Raw genomic sequence first — 23,381 nt, 5'->3', positions numbered from 1 at the left:
TTCCCAAAGGGCTGGGATTATGAGTGTGAGCAACCATGCCCAGCTTGCTTAATAAACATTATCTATTATTATCCAGGTATGGTGGCTCACGCCTGCAATCCCAGCGCTTTGGGACACCAAGATGGGCAGATTGCCTGAGGTTGGGAGTTTGAGACCAGCCTGGCTAACATGGTGAAACCCCATCTCTACTAAAAATACAAAAATTAACTGGGCGTGGTGGTGCACGCCTGTAGTCCCAGCTACTCAGGAGGCTGAGGCAGCAGAATTGCTTGAACCTGGGAGATGGAGGTTTCAGTGAGCCAAGATCATGCCACTGCACTCCAGCCTGGGAGACAAAGACTCCGTCTCAAAAAAGAAAAAAAAAATTATGTATTATTTTATGTTATTAAACTTAATATCCACGATCCCACTCAATAATGTTAGTTCTTAGAGTTACTACAGTACATAATCTAGATACTGCAGATCATTTAGAATGTTCTGCTCTCCGTATGTTTATCTGTCTCATTTCCATACCTCTGTACATGCTGCTGCCTTTGCTTGGATTGTTCCACCTGTCCCTACTGGTGACTTCCTGCTCCTTGAAGAAGACTTCTCCAAGAGGCCTTCTCTGACTGTCTCCACTGTCCCCTCCTGCAGATTAATGTGCCTCTTTTGTTCCTTGTTATATAAATGTACATAGTACTTTGTCTTATTGGCATAACTTTCTCCAGATATAAAGGAGGAAGAAATCCTTTTTACTAAGTGCCTGCTATAATGTCATGCAGTATTTCATTTAATCCCCATGCAGTCCAGTGAGTAGATGGTGGTCTCCTCATTTTATAGCTGAGAAACTTGAGGATGAAAACTGTTAAGTAATTTCTACAAAAGCACATAGCCAGTGAAAATCAGAAACAGAGATTCATTCCCAGGTCCCACTCTAAATTAGCCTGTGTACTTTCAGTTACACCCACACACATTCCTAAATTTAAAACATATTTTAGAAGCTGATGTTTGTTTTGATGGGTGCCACGTTCCTTATGCAAGCATGATTTTGCTTTGAACTTGATGCTCAATGGATGTTCTCTCTGGGTCATGCAAGCATGCTTTTGTTGGATCGGTTTCAAAGATTATTCACATTCACAGTCATGTTTTTCTTTACTGCTATAACTTCTTGAAATAAAAATTTTCTGATTGAATTTATTTGTAATCAGCAACCATTTTATTAGCTAGTAATTGTTTATTTTTATTATTTCTTAGAATCTCATAGTAATATATTTTGTGACACCTAAATTGACTTTTTATTTTCCTTTTTTTTTTTTTTTTTGAGACGAAGTCTTGCTCTTGTCCCCAGGCTGTAGTGCAATGGCATGATCTCGGCTCACTGCAACCTCCGCCTCCTGGGTTCAAACGATTCTCCTGCCTCAGTCTCCTGAGTAGCTGGGATTACAGGCACCTGCTACCACGCCCAGCTAATGTTTGTATTTTTAGTAGAGATGGGGTTTCACCATGTTGGCCAGGCTGGTCTACGAACTCCTGACCTCAGGTGATCCACCCACCTCGGCCTCCCAAAGTGCTGGGATTACAGGTGTGAGCCACCGCGCCTCTCCGCTTTTTATTTTCTAGTTATTGAGTATGCACCCGAAAGTTAAAGTTGCCTGATCTATAACTTGTAGGTCAGATATCCAAGTAATACCACTAGTAATTTGAAATCATTTTGCTTACATTTCTTTCACTTCACAACCTTCTAGCCCCTTGTAATTCACATGATAAGGTATATCATAGTCCAAATAAAGTATCACTTAGGGAAAACTAATAACATACAGTAAAATAAGATAACTGCAAATAAGGATAGAATGGAGTAATAACATTACAAATTAGAATAGCATAAAATACAGTTTTTTAGAGTAAGAGAATTACTAATAACTTCATCCTTCCCCTTCACTTACTCCCACATCTAACATTTGGGCAAGGCCTGTTAATTCTGCGTTTAAACATCTCAAATCTGCCCATTTTTCTTCACTGCTGCTTTCACTCTAGTTTAAGCCACCTTCATCTCTTACCTGGAAAGCTACAGTAGTCCCTTAAGTCATCTCCCTCACTCTATATTCCTCACATGCATTCACACTTCTCCTCTCTATAGTCTCCATGCAGGGACCAGATGAACTCTTTAAACCATCAACCGGATAAGCTCTTTAAACCATAAATCACATCTCATCACTCCTTTGCTGAAATAGGTAATGATCTTTTTAAATACTGCATTGACAAAACAGACATAATATATAAATCTGGATTTTTCTTGCTCCAAATTGCTCAAAGTAACACAGTTTAATGCATGAATTTAGCGAGATTTTGAGTCTCCCGTCCAGACTTTTAGGTAATATCACCTGACATAGAGCAATGATAAAGAAAATGTGTTCTGCTGGGCATAGTGGCTCACGTCCATAATCCCAGTGCTTTGGGAGGCTGAGATGGGAGGTTTGCTCAAGACCAGAAGTTCAAAACCAGCCTGGGCAAAATAGTGAGACCCTGACTCTACAAGTAAAAATTTAAAAATTAGATGTGCTGACATATGCCTTTAGTCCCAGCTACTCAAGAGGCTGAGGTGAGAGGATCATCTGAGCCCAGGGGTTTGAGGGTACAGAAAGATATGATCACCCACTATACTCCAGCTTGGGCAACAGAGCAAGACCCTGTCTCTAAAAAAAAAAAGAAAAGAAAAAAGAAAATGTGTTTTTTTTTTTTTTACAAAACACGCCTCACAATATCCAAACTGCCATTAACTGGACAACTGCCCATTTGGTTGGAGCAGAAAGCAAATTCGCCTACATTCTAGTGATAGAAACAATGTGATTAGAACTTTAGAAATTCAATTCTTACAGATCTGGATCTAACTATAGTAGTGGTACCATAATTTTCATAGCTGTACCCCTGAAGAAAGGATTTAAGAATGCCAAATGAAAAGTTTTCTGTTAAAAGAAGTAAATCTTACACAGGGGAAAAAAATAATAACAGTTGTTAAATATAGGAGGGCATACAAAAAAGTGAGTAGGATCATAATATATTAATATAAACCTAAGTATAGTTGTGCATATTCATTAATGTTTCAGTCTAAATCAGTTCATCTGAGCCAGTATCAAGACTTTCATATTCTGTAAAATATATTCTGTCCTTTGATGCTAGGTTAATGAAAATACCAGGATTCTTAAGTAGGGGAAAAATGTACACACATTTGCATGATGTTGATGTGTCATTACCAAGTAAAAGCACACATATTTTCATTTCATTTTAATTGTAATATGACATTGCTTAATGAAATACATGTTTATACCTTTAAAGAGATATTTATCAGCCACTCAGAGTTTACTAAATTTAAAGATGTTCAGACTCTGGATTAGCTAATTTCTCTTTGTTACTAAGAGGTTGATTATCCTTAGTCAGCATCCTGAATCCCATCCCTCCCCAATTCTGAAACTCAGTAAAAGAAGAAAAAAGAGAAGCTATGCATAAGCCCACAGTTAGAGTAAAAAATAGGTCAAACTCCTCCTCTCACATGATCCTTTTATTGGTTCCTCCAACCTATTCTGCATTCCTGAGTCTCTGTCTCTGTCGCCCAGGCTGTACTGCAGTAGCGCGATCTCGGCTCACTGCAAGCTCCGCCTCCCGGGTTCACGCCATTCTCCTGCCTCAGCCTCCTGAGTAGCTGGGACTACAGGCGCCTGCGACCGCGCCCGGCTAATTTTTTGTATTTTTAGTAGAGAAAATTTTTAGTAGAGTTTCGCCGTGTTAGCCAGGATGGTCTCGACCTCCTGACCTTGTGATCCGCCCGCCTCGGCCTCCCAAAGTGCTGGGATTACAGGCATAAGCCACTCACTGCGCCCGGCCTCCTTTTTTTTTAAATCATCGTGGTACATTCACTTATTCCCCTTTTTACTGTGAGCCCTTTAAGCTTGATAACTACTGAGCCACTGTCACAGATGCTGCAACTGTCATAGGTTCTGCAAGTTTGCTTCTAGATTCTTAAATGCATTTAGTTTATGATGGCTTTAAGTATTAATCATGGCTTCTGATTCAAACCCAGCCTTTGAGGATACTCTTCGAGGTAAGAAATTTATCAAAAGAAATTTCATGCCCTACCCTTGGCGTTAATTTTTTTTTTTTGCTATGCTACACTTAACAATGAGATGGCTACTAACTCATAATCAGTAATATATCGTGTCATTGTAAGTACTCAAGTACTTTTTGACCATGTTTCAGATAGTTTTTCAGTAATAGTAACGCCATTAAACCTCCTTACCTGCTTTTCTCATGCCGTATATCTTTGCCAGCTGACAACGAATAGGGGGTTCAGTTTGAATCTGGAATAGATCTTTTTCTCAGCAAAGGTGATAAAACTAGTACCTCCATGTTTTAATGAACTTTCTTATAGTTCAGGCTCTCATGTGTGAAATTTTTACCAAAACTACAGATACGAGGAACAGCTAATCTTTGATAAATGTTTCTTAGATTTGCTTAATCTAAGAATATTCTTTAAAATTTTTTCTTATTTTTGTACTTTTCAGAAGCAACCTTTTTCATTATTTAGACAATATCGTGTAATTAACTCTTTTAATTAAAGCAGCCGGGTGTGGTGGCCAATGCCTATAATCACAGCACTTTAGGAGGCTGAGGTAGGTGGATGGCTTGAGTCCAGGAGTTCAAGACCAGCCTGAACAACGTGGCAAAACCCTGTCTCTAAAAATAAAAATTTTAAAATAAATAAAAATTTTCCCCAATCTTTATTTCAGCTCCAGTGTGCTGCTCTGCTCGTTACAACCTAGCAATTTTGGCCTTTTTTGGTTTCTTCATTGTGTATGCATTACGTGTGAATCTGAGTGTTGCGTTAGTGGATATGGTAGATTCAAATACAACTTTAGAAGATAATAGAACTTCCAAGGCGTGTCCAGAGCATTCTGCTCCCATAAAAGTTCATCATAATCAAACGGTAGGTGCTATTTTTTAAGGAAACAATTTTAATTATTCTAAAATACTTGCAAGTAAACATATTAAAAGGTCTTTTTTCATCCTACAGAAACCACACTTTGTTTATGTATAGTCTGAATTACTTTCTTTTTGTGTTTTCCCAGGAACTGATTGGGCAATAACTTGTAACTATAGCTACTAGTGCTATGCCATAATACACCTTGATCTGTTTGAGAAGTAGTTCTTCCATTTCCTCTGTAAATATACCATGCTTGAAGAAAATTTGGAAAAACCAGTTTTATAAAACATAAAATTAAACTGTTTTAAATTTTCTAAATAGCTTTTATAGGCATATTATTTATAACCCTATCACTTATAGGGTTACAGCTACAAGAGAGTTTAGGTAATCTCAGTTGCAAGATGAAAAATAAGAACTGGCCAGTTTCTTAGGACATTCTTTTCTGAATGTACATATGCCTAACCTAAGCTACATAAGTCATTTTGCTTGCCTTATGTTATAGTGGAATTGATAAATGTGTGTTCATCATTTGTTTATAATTAAGTTATATACACTTCATTTTATGTTGTTTATCACACAAGGAGATAGTACAGAAAGAAAAGCTAGTATTCTTTTTAGAAGCACATTTTCAGGCTGGGCGCAGTGGCTCATGCCTGTAATCCCAGCACTTTGGGAGGCTGAGGCGGGTGGATCACCTGAGGTCAGGAGTTCAAGACCAGCCTGGCCAACATGGTGAAACCTTGTCTCTACTAAAAATACAAAAATTAGCTGGGCGTGGTAGCACACACCTATAATCCCAGCTACTCAGGAGGCTGAGGTAGGAGAATTGCTTGAACCTGGGAGGTGGAGTTTGCAGTGAGCCAAGATCATGCCATTCCACTCCAGCCTGGGCAACAAGAGCAAGACTCCGTCTCAAAAAAAAAAAAAAAAAAAAACATATATTTTCACCCATTTTCAGTGCTCACAAAGGTGCTAGTTCAGACTTAGGTGAATCTCCTCTATCATTTACAAGCAGAGCATTCAAGCAGGAAAGAGGATTTCTCTCTAAACAAAATAAATCTCTCCAAAAATCTTTCTATATGACTTTAATAATGTTGCTGAGTAACATTTGGGTACACATCACTCACTTTCTCCACTCCAACCTGTGACCTTCAGGGACAATACTGCTGGACTATAATGAAATCCTAGAATTCCACAGATAAACTTCTAATTGGTACCCTAAATAAGGGAAAGTATGAGTTTGCTTTGTGTCTTTTTCTTTGCAAAGTGCTTTTGTTGACCCTGCTACTTATCTTCATCTGCCTTGTATCAACAGTAGAAAGAAATCCTGGAATGGTTCTTGACATGTTGGCTTGGTTATACAGCTACACTGCATTAAAGATGTCAGATACTCATATCAGTCACTAAATCTTCATTAGTACCTTACTATGCACTGCTACTAATGAAAACACAGGTTCTGGCCGGGCGCGGTGGCTCAAGCCTGTAATCCCAGCACTTTGGGAGGCCGAGACGGGCGGATCACAAGGTCAGGAGATCAAGACCATCCTGGCTAACCCAGTGAAACCCCGTCTCTACTAAAAAATACAAAAAACTAGCCGGGCGAGGTGGTGGGCTCCTATAGTCCCAGCTACTCGGGAGGCTGAGGCAGGAGAATGGCATGAACCCTAAAGGCGGAGCTTGCAGTGAGCTGAGATCCGGCCACTGCACTCCAGTTTGGGCGACAGAGCGAGACTCCCTCTCAAAAAAAAAAGAAAACACAGGTTCTACTCATATGAAGTTTGTGGCTTGATTTAAATTCTTGCTCTTTGATACAGTTCCATATGCTTGTTTAAGTGCTTGGTCTGAAATGGGGAGATATTGTTAATATTTATATGTATGCATGTTAATAGCCAACATTAACTGTGCATCAAGCCTTTTTATGTGCCTATTTCATTTCCTCTTCCCAGATCACACATTCGGTAAGTAGTAGAGCTAAGATTAAAACCAAGCCTGGTTCCCAAAGCCTAGCTCAGCCGCTACAGTTTTCTGTTTAATAGCTTTCTGGATTAAGCCTGTGACTCTTTTTTTGGGAGGGGGAGGCAGTGCCGGGGGAGACAGCAGCCTCCCAAGCCATAGTAGGCTCAGAGACACCAAAGCCTTTTTTGTGATTCTTTTGTGAGCCTTCTTGGTCATAGTTATTACAAAGCTATCTGCAGCACATCCTGCAGTCTAGTTTTATAAAATTGTAAGCCTTCTTGAAGTTTACAACTGTCAGTTCTTTTTCATTCACTTCTACATACTGTATGTCTATATTGTTTTTTCTTTGTTTTTTGTTTTGTTTTTTTTTTTTTTTTTTGAGACGGAGTCTCACTGTCTCCCAGGCTGGAGTGCAGTAGCGCGATCTCGGCTCACTGCAAGCTCCGCCTCCCGGTTCACGCCATTCTCCTGCCTCAGTCTTCCAAGTAGCTGGGACTACAGGCACCCGCCACCATGCCTGGCTAATTTTTTGTAATTTTAGTAGAGACGGGGTTTCACCGTGTTAGCCAGGATGGTCTCCATCTCCTGACCTCGTGATCCGCCCACCTTGGCCTCCCACAGTGCTGGGATTACAGGCATGAGCCACCACGCCCGGCCTGTGTGTCTATATTGTTATGACTCACCCACCTACTAGAAAGTTTGCATGTTCTTCAGTCCAAAATAGTGGTTCAAGATCTCATTTATATGTACTTGCATACCAGTAAGAGAAAAGAGCTGTTGCGTGAAGGTCTTAAAGGATTGTTTTATTCTCTTCTGATATTTGTAGGGTAAGAAGTACCAGTGGGATGCAGAAACTCAAGGATGGATTCTCGGTTCCTTTTTTTATGGCTACATCATCACACAGATTCCTGGAGGATATGTTGCCAGCAAAATAGGGGGGAAACTGCTGCTAGGATTTGGGATCCTTGGCACTGCTGTCCTCACCCTGTTCACTCCTATTGCTGCAGATTTAGGAGTTGGACCACTCATTGTACTCAGAGCACTAGAAGGACTAGGAGAGGTAATTTCCTTTTCTCTCTTGTTTTACTTCTTACCCTGTGTCTCCTTCTCTTCTTCTTAAACATATCATTCTTTGGTATGAATATGAACCAAAAAATAACATTGGATGATAACAGGGGTTTATTTTTTAGAGAAAGGACTAACTAGAAAATTACCTGAATAGATTTTGTTTGTGGTAAATGAGGTATCTAATAGGAGCACCCCAAAATTGGAAACTGTACTCAAAAACCAGAGAAAACATTTTTCCAGAAGAGACGTCATAGCTCATACTTTAGGAGAGAAGAAAATAAACCACTAATAAATGGTTAAGATAGGCCGGGTGTGGTGGCTCATGCCTGTAAGCCGAGGTGGGCAGATCACTTGAGGTCAGGAGTTTGAGACCAGCCTGGCCAGCATGGTGAAACCCTGTCTCTGCTAAAAGTAAAAAAATTAGCCGGGCATGGTGGTACACACCTGTAATCGCAGCTACTCGGGAGGATGAAGTGGGAGAATCACTTGAACCCAGGAGGCAGAGGTTGCAGTGAGCCACGATTGCTCCACTGCACTCCAGTGTGGACGACAGCAAGTCTCCGTCTCAAAAGAAAAAAAATGGTTAAGATTGGCCATCATTACCTCTTATACTCTTGCCACAGTTCTGTTCTATCATTGATGCCCAGGTCTGAAACACATTTTACACAATAGACTGTTGAGTTGCATTGAATTTCTTTTTTATCACTTATTCTTTTATTTTTTCTGGTCTTGTAACTTAGAGACAAATATTTTATTATTTTATATAACTATCTCAATTTAGTTCTATGATTCTGGTGATTAATTTTTGGCTCTTTTATTTCCCTCCTCTTAATAGTTTTATCATTTTTTAAAATTTTGATTCTTGTCTTTCTTTTCTGTCTCACTTTTCTTTTGTATTACATCATGTGTACCCCCATACTTAATAATTTTCACTTTTCCTTTATAACGTTGAACTTCTATCTCTGAAACCCAGGGAAAGGTGTATTTTGATCTCTTGCATTTCTTTAATTCAAGCAAGATAATGGCCACTGGGCTTGGTGTAGAGCATGAAGATTATTTTAAGTAGCAGCGTGTCATGCTGTTGGAATAAACACTGGACCAGAGTTTGAATAATAGCTCTATTGTATCTAACAGTGAAACTTAGGTAAGCTCTAATCTCTAGACCTCAGTTCCGTCATTTTTTAAACTGGGACTAAAATACCTTCCCTGTTTTCAGTCACAGGATAGATATAAAATTCATATGGTGATAAGGATTGCTAGAATACTTTGCCAGGTACTATTTAAAGATGTTTCATTCATCTGAATGTTTTTATTTTGTTCTTATCAATAGAGATCTATTAAAGTAAACCCTTCCTGATCACAAAATTAAAATTACTCCTCTATTACCAGGTTCCTATTCTTCTTGACAAAGTAAAATATACTTAAATCTAGCATATTTTCTCTGATCCTAGTATTGAATCTCTTTCCTGAATGTATTACCATATTTTACTTCCAGTTTATGCCACTAATTTAACATTACGGCATATTGATCATATTACTACTGTTATCTCAGGTGACGTTTTATTTCCTTTTTTTTTCTAGTTTTTGAGATGGAGTCTCGCTCTGTCGCCCAGGCTGGAGTGCAATGGCACGATCTCGGCTCACTGCAACCTCCGCCTCCCGAGTTCAAACAATTTTCCTTCCTCAGCCTCCCAAGTAGATGAGATTACAGGCACGTGCCACCACGCCTGGCTAATTTTTGTATTTTTAGTAGAGACGGGGTTTCACCATATTGGCCAGGCTGGTCTCGAACTTCTGACATCAAGTGATCTGCCCGCCTCAACCTCCCAAAGTGCTGGGATTACAGGCGTGAACCACCATGTCCGGCCAACAACTAAATAGAATTTAAGTTGTGTTTATACTCAGGTTCTCTCATCCTTCTTCATCCCTCCAGTATGTATCACAGATGCATTTCCTCATTCATAAAGGACACTTAGATTACTATCTTTCTTTCCTGCCATCTGATTCACCATAAATATACCTACATTGTCCCTAGGTTTTATAATAAAGTTTTCTACAACATAATGTCTGTGGGCATTTCCAAACATCTTAAGTTTTCTTCTATAATGATTCATCCTGTGGATGCTCCATGACATAGATTCTTACTGATTTGCAGTGTATCTAAGTCATCTTTGCCTTCCATTGGTATTACGTTTTTTAATTCCTTTTTTTGTTTGTTTGTTTTTGGTTTTGAAAGAGTCAGCAGAAAGTATAAAGTATTAAAACATTTATTCTCTTCTCCACTAATAATAGCACTAGCTACCATTTATCTTTACAACAATTATGCAACTGCCTTGAAGTTCAAGGAGGTTAACTAATCTTTCTGAAGTGGCACAGAGAGTGTCCAAGGAGAGCTGTTCTCTCTCACTCTCCTGTGGTATCTCCTCATTTAACCAGTCTCTATGAAACTGCCTCTTTCCACATCTCATTACCTCTCTGTGTCAGTAACTGGCATCTACTAGGCTCGTTATTGCAGGAAAAAAAAGAAAAAAGGCTGTAAACATGCTAATTGAATTAATCCTTTTTTTAATAGGACTGTTTTTCCAGTTGGTTGTCAACTTGAATTTTTTTTCAGTATCCCAAAGTATTAGCTCAGTATTTTTTAAAGTTATAACTTAGTAATGTTCCTTTCATTCAGGGGATTAATAAAGTGAATGAGTAAAATTAACCTTGAGCGTGATCCCTTTATGTCCTCACTCAGTACAATTATTTTAGATTTATTGTAAACCTTATCTTGTCATCTTCAAACCAGTTCCAAAATCCATGAACCTTTGGGGAGTTTTACTTTTTTTTTTTTTTAAGAGATAGGGTCTCACTATGTTGCCCAGGCTGATCTCAAACTCCTGGGCTCAAGCAATCCTCCTGCCTTGGCCTCCCAAAGTGCTGGGATTATAGGCATGAGCCACCACACCCAGCCCTCAAATTCTGAAAATATTTCATTTTAAGGTATTTTCACTTAACACTATAAAAATATCTCACTTCATGGAACCTGATTCTGGTTTTATTCTTATCCAGAAAATGCTTTTGTAGCAAAATACTTAACTTACGTTAAAACATTAACAAAACTACCTTACATTTCATCAGAAATATCATGTTCCCTTCTCTCAGGGTGTTACATTTCCAGCCATGCATGCCATGTGGTCTTCTTGGGCTCCCCCTCTTGAAAGAAGCAAGCTTCTTAGCATTTCATATGCAGGTGAGATAACAATTATCAAATTTTGCTGTTAATATGTTATGTATATATCAACCTTGGGGAAAAAGTGCCTGCATACCAGAATGATGCAGTGTCGGATTGGATGCCCCTTTGGGGAGAACATTAAGTTTCAGTAGTACAACTTTATTACCAATTTTTCTCTTTGGCTCAACAACTTATAGTAATGTGGCTTAATTGACTAATGTCATTTTCCCCATCTACCATCATCTATTTCAAAGTATGTTGCCTTTTCAGATATTGGTATAAAGATGCTCTTTTTGTTTCTTTTTCTGTTTACTTTTTTGGGGTTTTTAAAATTTATTTTTGCTTGTTTAGAGATGCTTTTTAATAAAAAGGAAAAAAAGGCCAGTAGCTAGAAAATGGAATGTTTTTGTCCTTAAATTGTGATTTCTGTTTTGGTTAACTAATGAATGTATCATGATTCTCAACCCCTCTCTTCATGCGTCTTTTTTCTATGCATCTTTATTTGCCATCATTTTGATCTACAGGTGAGATAACATGAGTTTTATATATGTGAATTATAATTTTACCAGATTGCATAAGATATTCTAGCCTTTCTTTCATTGACTGAATTAAAATTTTTCCACCTGACTGCTTTTTAAATATAGTAGTTGAGAAAAGGCCTCTCTGTGGTACTTTTAAGCTAAAATCTGAAGGATAACAACAAACCATTCATGCAGGGAGAAGAGCATTTCAGCCAATCAGAACAGCATGTACGAGGGCACTCAGGCAGGAAATAACATAAAGGTTTAAACAAATGGAAAACTACTTTGCGTCACTAGAACTCAGTGAGTAGGGAGGATAATGGCATAAGATGAGGTTAGAGAAAGAGATAAGAGTCGGGTTATATCAGGTCTTATAGACTACAGGAAAGAATGTAGATTGTTTTTTAAGAGGCATGATTCAATTACATTTTAAGATGATTATTCTTGCAGCTATGTGGAGATTGACATGAGAAATCTGATGATAGATTCAAGAACAGGTACTGTCTAAGGTTCCCCTTTACCTATTGAATAAATCCCAAACTCCTTGCACTAAGGGCAAGATTCTTTACAGTCTTCACTGCTTTATTGCAGCTAGCCTTATATCTCTGGCAGACAGTGCCTAGCTTGGAGTAGGTACTCAGTAACTGTTCCACTGTCCAACCTGTTTTTCCAGCTTTATCTTCTTTTTCTTTCCTTTACCCAAATGAAGTTCCCAAGCCTCCTACTCTCTGCTTTCCTGCTTCCATTCCTTTGCTTGTCCTGTTACACTACCTCTGTATCTTTTTTCTAATCTTGTTTCTATGGGACCAAATGTTAGGCTTTTTTTTTTTTTAGACAGGGTCTCACTCCAGGCTGGGGTGCAGTGGCACAGTTGCCGCTCACTGCAGCCTCAACAGCTGAAGCGATCCTCCCACCTCAGCCTCCCAAGTAGCTAAGTAGCTGGTACTACAAGCGTGCGCCACCACCATGCCCAGATAATTTTTGTATTTTTAGTACAGATAGTAGTTTGCCATATTGCCCAGGCTGGTCTCAAACTTCTAGGCTCAGGTGATCCACCCACATCAGCCTCCCAAAGTGCAGGGATTACCGGCATGAGCCACTGTGCCCAGCCTGTTACCCATCATCTGTAAGCAGTAGACCTGTCTGTCCTATCTTTGTTTCTCTCTTTCCAAAGTTTATAAAATAGTCTTATGTGTTGTTCTAGGAGCACAGCTTGGGACAGTAATTTCTCTTCCTCTTTCTGGAATAATTTGCTACTACATGAATTGGACTTATGTCTTCTACTTTTTTGGTAAGTTTAAGTTTTTAGCTGAATTATAATGTAACAAATTCAAAATGTAATAATAGTAGCCTAATAATGTGTTAAAAATATATCTTCCAAATTACTGAAACAGAGTTCTAAAACATTTCCTGATAACCTGTTTTTCAAGTTGGTATGGTTTACTTGACCTATTTGAATTATGACCTGATGTTCGTTTTGGAATATTTCTCAGTAGAAATGACTCTTGATCCTGGACTTAAATAGTACATTTGCTATCAAAAAAATCACTGTCTTGGGTATTTTAAGTTTCTTCTCAAGCAAAGTAGGATGTTCTCACTTGGTAGTTTTAATGTTTGTTTGTTTTTTTTTTTTTTTTTTTTCGTTTTACTTAGTCCCAAGGCATTTTATTTCTCAGTTTCCTTGGCAGCATGATACACATTTTTAATAAATTAGATTTTCACATAGACATATCATGCAAGAAATGTATCTGCAATCAAAATTTAAAAATCAACTAACAAAAGCAGGCACCTTTGGAAATATGTAGATTGTGGAAATATATCTTCAAAAAGGTTTGTCTGGTAGACCCTGATAGGCAAAGTCATGGTTAAAAGTTGTTTTCTTCTGGCGGGGCTGTGGCTCACACCTGTAATCCCAGCACTTTGGGAGGCCAAGGCGGGTGGATCACGAGGTCAGGAGTTCAAGACCAGCCTGGCCAACATGGTGGAACCCCGTCTCTACTCAAAATACAAAAATTAGCCGGGTGTGGTGGCATGTGCCTGTAGTCCCAGCTACTCAGGAGGCTGAGACAGTAGAGTTGCTTGAACCCAGCAGGCAGAGATGGCAGTGAGCTGAGATCACGTCACTGCACTCCAGCGTGTGCGACAGAGCAAAGACTCTATCTCCAAAAAAAAAAAAAAAAAGTTGTTTTCTTCAAAATGTATAAGCAATAATACAGTTATAGCAATTATCCCATTAAATTGAATCCAAACTGAAGTCAGTTTTACATTGAATTTATAGTTACATAATTTTTTCAAGATATGTAAAAGTTGTTGGTGGTGCATTCTAATTTTGTGTTTTTGTTTTGTTTTTTATTTGATACATTCTAATTTTATCTAACTATTATTTTTCTATTTTAAGGTACTATTGGAATATTTTGGTTTCTTTTGTGGATCTGGTTAGTTAGTGACACACCACAAAAACACAAGAGAATTACCCATTGTGAAAAGGAATACATTCTTTCATCATTAAGAAATCAGGTATGGACTTTGACACATTTTAAAAATAATGTCAGAACCTTTTTTTCTTCAGAATTAAGATATCAAAATAGATATCTTAATTTTTAAAATAGATATTCCTATCCAAAGATATCTATTTTTCAAAATAGATATTCCTATTGTGCATGCTCTAGACAAAGTAGAATAGGCAAATGAAATAAATATCCAAAGTATTGTCTGGCTGGGTGCAGTGACTCACACTTGTAATCCCAGTACTTTGGGGAGGTCTAGGTGGGAGGATCATTTGAGGTTAGGAGACTAGCCTAGTCAACATAGTGAGACCCTTTCTCTACAAAACATTTAAAACATTTTTAAAATATTTTTAAAATACATAAAATATTGTCTGAAGAATTTCAGTTCTTTCATTTTTTATAGAAAGTATAGTTTTATAAACTATAAAAAATATTTTTAAGTCATTTTCAACCTTTTAGTGTAGTGATTATCAAATAAGTCTTAAGTTTGTTTTTTCCACTTGATTGGTAGAAAATAAAATGTGTTATTCATGAAAGGATTCTCATTCTGACCATTAGTTGTTAGAAAACCAACTAGTGTGTTTACACAGTTGTGCATCCCAAATCTGAAAATTTTGAATCCAAAATACTCTGAAATCCAAAAGTTTTTGAGAACCTACATGATGCTCAAAGGAAATGCTCATTGGAGCATTTCAGAGTTCAGATTTTTGGATTTTAAGATTTAGGATGCCTGGCCAGCTGTGATGGCTCACTCCTGTAATCCTAGCACTTTGGGAGGCTGAGGCAGGCGGATCGCCTGAGGTCAGGAGTTCAAGACCAACCTGGCCAACATGACAAAACCCCGTCTCTACTAAAAATACAAAAATTAGCTGGGCATGGTGGCACACACCTGTAGTCCCAGCTACTCAGGAGGCTGAGACAGGAGAATTCCTTGAACACAGGAGGTGGAGGTTGCAGTGAGCTGAGATGTGGCCACTGCACTCCAGCCTGGGCAACAGACCGAGACTCCATCTCAAAAAGAAAAACAAGATTTAGGATGCTTAACTGGGAAGGTATGTGATACAAATATTCTAAAATCCAAAATCCGAAACACTTCTGGTTCCAAGCATTTCAGACAAGGGATGTTGGACCCGTATCTATATTTTTAAACAAGTGTCATTAAAGAAAGAGAACAGCACATTTATTATGATATAATATTATTTTATCATATACATCTGTTTGTTCTTCTAGAGTAAGTCTTTAGAAAAAAATGTATATCTTATTAAAACCAGATTTCAATCACTTAAGCACAAAGGCAAATCAGAAATAAAAGTCTATCATAATTTAATATACTAAATTCTCAAACCATGGAAACAAAATGTTTGCCTTTTGAGTAGAATAAAAGAAGAACATAAAAACATTAGGAAAGACTAAAATATACACAGTTTGTTTTCAGCATTCTTATTGACTTCAAAGTCACTTTATTAGTTTAAAAGCATAAAATATTTTAAACTTCTCCTATTAAATTATCATGATAGATATTTTATTTTATTTATATATACATACATATATATATATATATATATATATATTTTTTTTTTTTTTTTTTTTTTTTTTTCAGACGGAGTTTTGCTCTCTCACCCAGGCTGGAGTGTAGTGGCACGATTTCGCCTCATTGCAACCTCCATCTCCCAGGTTCAAACAATTCTCCTGCCTCAGCCTCCTGAGTTGCTGGGATTACAGGTGCACACCACCACTCCCAGCTAAATTTTTGTATTTTTAGTAGAGATGGGATTTTACCATATTAGCCAGGCTGGTCTCGAACTCCTGGCCTCAAGCGATCCTACCATCTTGGCCTCTGAAAGTGCTGGGACTACAGGTGTGAGCCACTGCGCCCAGCCCAAGATTGATATTTTAAATATATACAGTATAACCAGGCAGTAAAATTAAAAGGCAGTTATATACAGTATAACCAGGCAGTAAAATTAAAAACTTAGTCTTGACTGGGCATGGTGGCTTACGCCTGTAATCCCAGCACTTTGGGAGGCTAAAGCAGGCAGATTTCTTGAGCCCTGGAGTTCAAGCCCAGCCTGGACAACATAGCAAGACCCCATCTCTAAAAAGAAGAAAAAATGTACTCTTTAGCATTTATTTTTAAGTTTTTTTATTTTGCTATAAATGTCTCTACAAGCAGCTGAACTTTAAGAATTATGACCTGTCTTGATCTTTGCCAAAGATTGGCAAAAACTCAGAAGCAGAAGAAATCAGCACTGTAATAAAGTTTTAACCAGGCGGAGAGCTCATATCCAAAGTTAATTGGGTCTGAGTCTTCCCAGTGGAAAATAATAATAATAATAATAATAATAATAATAATTAATGCAAATAAAAAGAAAGTTTTAGCTGGGTGTGATGGCACACACATGCAGTTCCAGCTGCTCAGGAGGCTGAGGCAAGGGGGCTGCTTGAGCCCAGGAGGTCAAGATTGCAGTGAACTATAATCAGCCATTGCACTCCAACCTGGGCAACAGAGCAAGACCATGTCTCAAAATAAAAGTTAAGTTACTTTGAAAGTTTAGAGTCCTACATGATGTTAATTGAATTACCCACTTTTTCCCCTTAAGGAACAGGTAAAAAAAACTTTAACACATTATAAACAGATGTTGCTGTGTAAAACTTGCTATGTTTTGTCATTTTCTCAACATTGATGGGTAACAGCTTGCTTCTTCCAATATTTCATTTTTATCATGATCTTCCAGAACTTATAAAACTTTTGAGTTTGTTTAAATTTTTTTAAAAGCTTTCCCTTGGCCAGGGGTGGTGGCTCACACCTGTAATCCCAACACTTGGGGAGGCAAGATGGAAGGATTGCTTGAGCCCAGGAATTGAGACCAGCCTGGGCAACATGACGAGATCTCATCTCTACAAAAAATTTAAAAATTAGCCAGGTGTGAGGTTACACACCTGTAGTCCCAGCTACTCAGCAGGCTGAGGCAGGAGGATTGTGTGAGCCTGGGAAGTCAAGGCTATAGTAAGCTGTGTTTGTGCCACTGCACTCCAGCTTGGGCAACAGAGCAAGACCTTGTCTTAAAAAAAAGAAAATCTTTCTCTACATTGGTATGTGTCTTAATCTTTCCAAACTTAGGTTGTTTCTCCACACGCTTCAGAAAAAGGAATATCCAGAGGCAAGAGATTTAGGAGGAGAAGCCCAGATTGCGTTCTTTTTTTTTTTTGAGTCTAGCTCGGTACCCATGCTGGAGTGCAGTGGCACCATCACAGCTCAGTGCAGCCTCGACCTTACAGGTTCAAGCAGTCTTCCCACCTCAGCCTCTCAAGTAGCTGGGACTACAGGTGCACACCACCATGCCTAGCTAATTATTTTTTGTAGAGATGGAGTCTCCCTATGATAATCAAGCTGGTCTCAAACTGCTGGGCCTAAGGAGTCTTCCTGCCTTAGACTCCCAAAATGCTGGGATTACAGGCATGAGTCACCATGTACAACCAGACTGCATTCTTAAAACACATGATGTTATAGTTGATAATGTCATAAAATGATGTATTACATGAAGCTCTACCTTTAAATCTTGGACCCAAGAAATGTGCAGCATCTACTCATTCATTATTTAAACATTTTTTTTTTTTTTTTTTTTTTGATACTTGACTATGACCTAGGTTCTTTGTCAGCTGAGGACTTAAAAATGAGTAAGAGGAAAATAATAAAACATGGTTCCTGTGGGACCCGAGGTCTCCAGAGGGAGACAGACATGGATGGACAGAATTTCAATATAATACAGCCTGCGTAATGCAGTGTATAAGGTACAGGATATCTTTGGAACAGAGAAGGTGGCAGGCAGTCCTCGGCCAGCCTGGGGCAGATAGGAAAAGCTTCCTTATGTCAGTGCCTTCTGGCCAAAGCCCATCAGGAACACACTTACAGCTGAACAAGTTGGGTGTCTTGGTTCATTGCAGTAAGGAAGAAAGCACACCATGAAGGACCATGAGGGCATCTCAGTGCAGAGTTGAGAGGAACTTGTTGCAGTTTCGACATGTATTAGATGACTTCGGGAAGGGTTTAAAGAATTAATGTTTTGCTCTGGATTTGATAATTCTATGATGAATTTTTATCTAGAAGGTGGGGTAAAGCTGTGATTAGTAAGGGCACAGCAGTCACTCATATTAGCTAGGAGAGGAAGACATTCGCTCGTTTTTTGTAGTTTATGGCATTCTTGTTTTTGTCTGTGCTCAAATGACTGTGGAGTGCTTTTTTTCTTCTTCCTTTTAGAGACAGGGTCTCGCTTTGTCTCCCAAGCTGCCATGCAGTGGGGTGATATCGGCTCACTGTAAAGTGGTCTTATTTTTGTCATGCTCCAGCATGGTCATAGAGTGGCCTGGTTTCGATTCAACAGAACCCCAGGCCTAGATGTTAGAACCAGGACAGTTTAGCTTACCACAGCCCAGGACTACTTTTTTTCTTTCTTTCTTTCTTTTTTTTCTTTTGAGACAGAGTTTTGCTCTCTTTGCCCAGGCTGAAGTGCAATTGTGCAATCTCAGCTCACTGCAACCTCCGACTTCCAGGTTCAAGTGACTCTCCTGCCTCAGCCTCCTGAGTAGCCAGGATAACAGGTGTGCACCACCACGCCCAGCTAATCTTGTATTTTTAGTAGAGACTAAAAATGGTTTCTCCATGTTGGTCAGGCTGGGCTCGAACTCCTGACCTCAGATGATCCTCCCGCCTTCATCTCCCAAAGTGCTGGGATTACAGGCGGGAGCCACCACATCCAGCCTGACTGCTTTTTTTCTTTCTCACTTTCCTGAGAGAAAGAGTGATATCTTCCAGAGAGAGTGACACCTTCTAGGAAGTGTGGCTGTTGGGTGTTGCTCTCCTGCATAAGGCAAAGGCAAAAAACGTCAGGAGGAGGAAGCAAGTGGAAGTCAGGTCATGGAGGGTCCTCTGTGCCTCACTAAGGAGCTTAGCCTTTATCCTTTAGGCACTGGGATGCCATGAAGTATCTGTAAGCTCGAAGTGACAGAATCAGGTTTGCATTCTAGATAGCTTATGCTGGCAGTCATGTCGAAGGAGATCTCAGCTGGACAAGCAAGAGTTGCAGTTAGAATGTTTTCTCAGTTATCCAACCAAGAAAAAGTCAGTACTTATAGGTAGAAATGTGATTTCATTCTTACAATAAGTGGATTTTACAATTATGATAGCATATATAGTTCTAATTCTGATTCAGAAATGTCTACAAGAAGAGAAATAGGCTGGGTGCGGTGGCTCACACCTGTAATCCCAGCACTTTGGGAGGCCAAGGCAGGTGGATCATGAGGTCAGGAGTTCAAGACCAGCCTGGTCAATATGGTGAAACTCCATCTGTAGTAAAAATACAAAAATTAGCCAGGCATGGTGGTGTGTGCCAGTAGTCCCAGCTACTCGAGAGGCTGAAGCAGAAGAATCTCTTGAACCTGGGAGGCAGAGGTTACAGTGAGCCAAGATCGTACCACTGCACTCCAGCCTGGTCGACAGAGCAAGACTCTATTTCAAAAAAAAGAAAAAGAGAGTCTCATGACTAGTGAGTGCTTTAAGATCATCGACTACTCCTCTGTGTTGAAGATCTCTTTTTAATGAATTGTGGAAAAACATTACCACTTCACCCATTGAAGTGTTCTTTCCTATATATCTGCTATTTTTGTTGTTGTTGTTGTTGTTTTTTGAGACAGAGTTTCGCTCTTGTTGCCCAGGCTGGAGTGCAATGGCGCGATCCTGGCTCACTATATCATAACCTCCGCCTCCTGGGTTCTAGTGATTCTCGTGCCTCAGCCTCCTGAGTAGCTGGGATTACAGGCATGCACCACCACACCCGGCTAAGTTTTTGTATTTTTAGTAGAGACAGGGTTTCTCCATGTTGGTCAGGCTGGTCTCCAACTCCCAGCCTCAGGTGATCCGCCTGCCTCAGCCTCCCAAAGTGCTGGAATTATAGGCATGAACCATCATGTCTGGCTTCTTCTTCTTTTCTTAATTCCAAGGATATCATGGGGTTTTCTTGTTTGGTTGGTTCTGAGTGTTTTTGTTTTTGTTTTGTTTTTTTGAGACAAGGTCTGGTTATATTGCCTAGGCTAGAGTGTAATAGCATGATCTTGGCTAACTGCAGCCTCCACCTCCCTCTGCCTCCTGGGTTCAAGCTATCCTCCCACCTCAGCCTACCAAGTAGTTGGGATGCCAGGTGTGTACCACAAAGCCTGCCTAATTTTTGTATTTTTTGTAGAAACGGTTTTGCCATGTTGCCCAGGCTGGTCTTGAACTTGTGAGCTCAAGTAATCTGCCCGCCTCAGCCTCCCAAAGTGCTGGGATTACAGGCATGAGCCACCATGCCCAGCCTGAAGATAGCATGTTTTGTAACTGTTTTACTTCTCCTTTATGCCTTTTAGGAAGAGTATACAATTTTGCAGCATTGTGAAGCAAATCAAATGGGGACCTTGGTTTGAATATTTAGTTGTCAAATTAAGACAGAAATTAAGAGCATTTATTACTGTAACTTTGTAATGTAACTTTGCTAAATCAATCTGCTGTTACTTGCATTTGACAAGAAAATTTTTTTTGTAGAATGGCATATTAGAAGGTATTCAAGTATTTGTCGAGTGATCTTACCCTCTGTATTTCACACATTTCATGACAAATCATTTTTATAGTTTGTCCTTTTTCTGTTTCAACTTATATGGAAAAATAGCTGATTGAGCTGTTATTAGAAATTCGATGATACATTCTGCATACAAGATTCAGGATCTCATTGATTTTTCCTTCACAAATTCCATTATCATTTAAATCTCCAAAGTATATTTGCTTTCAAAATGTTGGCTAAGCAAATGATCTGAGCAATTTTAAAATGTTTTGCCCATATGTATTTTCCTTTTTTGGGGGGTGGGGGTGGGAAGGACAGAGTGTCCCTCTGTTCCCGAGGCTGGAGAGCAGTGGCACTGTCTCAGCTCATTGCAACCTCTGCTTCCCAGGTTCAAGCGATTCTCATGTCTCAGCCTCCCGAGTAGCTGGGATTACATGCACGCACCACCTTTCCTGCCTAATTTTTTGTATTTTTAGTAGAACCAGGGTTTCCCTGTGTTGGCCAAGTTGGTCTCGAACTCCTGACCTCAAGTGATCCGCCTGCCTTGGCCTCCCAAAGTGCTGGGATTACAGGTGTGAGCCACTGCGCCCAGCCATGCATATGTATCTTCTTTTATCAGCAGTGGTATTTTAGAATAATGTAGACCTCTAATAAGAACTTTCAGGACCAGGTGCAGTGACTTAGGCCTGTAATCCCATCACTTTGGGAGGCCTGGGTGGAAGGATCACTTGAGCCCAGGAGTTAGAGGCCTGCCTGGGCAACATAGGGAGACCCCCATTCCTACAAAAAATTTAAAAATTACTCGGTATGATGGCACATGCCAATAGTCTCAGCTACTCAGGAGGCTGAGGTGAGAGGATCGCTAGAGCCCAGGAGGCTGAGGTTGCAATAGCCGTGATGGCGCCTCTGCACTCCAGCCTGTGCAATAGAGCGAAACCCTGTATCAAAAAATAAAAATAAAAAAAAAAAGCGGCAGGCACAGTAGCTCACGCCTATAATTCCAGCACTTTTAAGGTGGGTGGATCACCTGAGATTAGGAGTTCAAGACCAGCCTGGCCAACATGGTAAAACCCTGTCTCTACTAAAAATACAAAAATTAGCTGGGCATGGTGGCAGGCGCCTGTAATCCCAGCTACTCAGGAGGCTGAGGCAGGAGAATTGCTTGAACCCAGGAGGCAGACGCCACAGTAAGTTGAGATCGTGCCACTGCACTCCAGCCTGGGTAACAGAGTGAGACTCCTTCTCAAAAAAAAAAAAAAAAGCTTTCATAATTTTTAATTTTTTGCCAACAATTAGATATGATGAAGCCATCGAGAGTATGTGTTTACATTGCTTGATTGGCAAAATAGTAGTGTGTTAGAAACAATAGCAAGAGAATAATTTCTAGATAAAGAACATCAAAAAAAGCTGTTTTGTACCTTCTTAAGCCCAATCTTGTGTTGTCCAGTATGGTAGCCACTAGCCCCACGTGGCTATTATACTTTTAGTTTAAGTAATTTAATTAAAAATTTAGTTCTGGCTAGACGCAGTGGCTCACACCTGTAATCCCAGTACTTTGGGAGGCTGAGGCAGGCAGATCACGAGGTCAAAAGATCAAGACCATCCTGGCCAACATGGTGAACCCCCTTCTCTACTAAAAATACAAAAATTAGCCAGGCATAGTGGCACGTGCCTGTAGTCCCAGCTACTCAGGAAGCTGAGGCAAGAGAATCACTTGAACCCAGGAGGCGGAGGTTGCAGTGAGTCGAGATCACGACACTGCACTCCAGCCTGGCAACAGAGCGAGACTCCATCTCAAGGAAAAAAAAAAAAAAAACTAGTTCTGGCCAGGCGTGGTGGCTCATACCTGTAATCCCAGCACTTTGGGAGGCCAAGGTGAGCAGATCACCTGAGGTCAGGAGTTCAAGAACAGCCTGGTCAACTTAGTGAAACCCCATCTCTACAAAAATACAAAAATTAGCCCAGCATGACCAGCGAGTGCTTGTAATCCCAGCTACTCGGGAGGCTGAGGCGGGAGAATTGCTTGAACTCAGGAGACGGAGGTTGTAGTGAGCCAAGATCACTTCACTGAACTCTAGCCTGGGCAACAGAGCAAGACTCCGTCTAAAAATAAAAAATTTGGTTTGTCACACATATGACAAGGGTTTTGTTTCATTTCATTTTGTTTTCTTTCATCAACCTGTTAGAAGGACAAGGATTTAATAACCGTGCACAGTAGAACATTCCATCATCATGGAAAGTTCCATTAGACAGCACTACCTGAAACTCTTGTTTAAGGTGGTGATACTCGGAGAGTTTCTCCTAGTAATATTTGAAAATTCATCTTTAACTTGAAAGTTTTTATAAATGAAGACTTTCCCCCCGAAATATAACTTGTAACGTGGAAATACTATAAGTTGATCTTACGATTCATATTGGGAGAACAGAAAACTGTTGTGTTGTACTTCAGTTACAAATGAACACTAAGCTGGAATACATACATTTCACGTTCTTCTTTCTAAACCTCTAACCCCGTGGGCCTTGTATTCGTTTGATAAGCAGCTATTGAGAACCTGCCATGTGTCA

General features: G+C 39.6%; 1 protein-coding gene across 3 annotated transcripts in view; it reads left to right on the top strand.

Moving 5' to 3' along the window:
* The window catches only part of SLC17A5 (solute carrier family 17 member 5), a 60,117-nt gene that overhangs the window by 4,731 nt on the left and 32,005 nt on the right, over window positions 1–23,381 (top strand). For 2 of the 3 annotated variants that reach the window (XM_030929190.1, XM_010372221.2), the window contains exons 2-6: window positions 4,764–4,960; window positions 7,740–7,973; window positions 11,129–11,216; window positions 12,924–13,010; window positions 14,118–14,236. In XM_030929190.1, coding sequence (XP_030785050.1) covers window positions 4,764–4,960; window positions 7,740–7,973; window positions 11,129–11,216; window positions 12,924–13,010; window positions 14,118–14,236 — 725 coding nt within the window. The remainder of the gene's footprint in view (window positions 1–4,763; window positions 4,961–7,739; window positions 7,974–11,128; window positions 11,217–12,923; window positions 13,011–14,117; window positions 14,237–23,381) is intronic. The other variant, XM_030929192.1, reaches the window with a different exon arrangement.

The sequence above is a fragment of the Rhinopithecus roxellana genome, chromosome 4 (genome assembly GCF_007565055.1).
Source record: "Rhinopithecus roxellana isolate Shanxi Qingling chromosome 4, ASM756505v1, whole genome shotgun sequence".
Classification (NCBI taxonomy): Eukaryota; Metazoa; Chordata; class Mammalia; order Primates; family Cercopithecidae; genus Rhinopithecus; species Rhinopithecus roxellana.
This window is presented reverse-complemented; position numbering and strand designations above follow the sequence as displayed.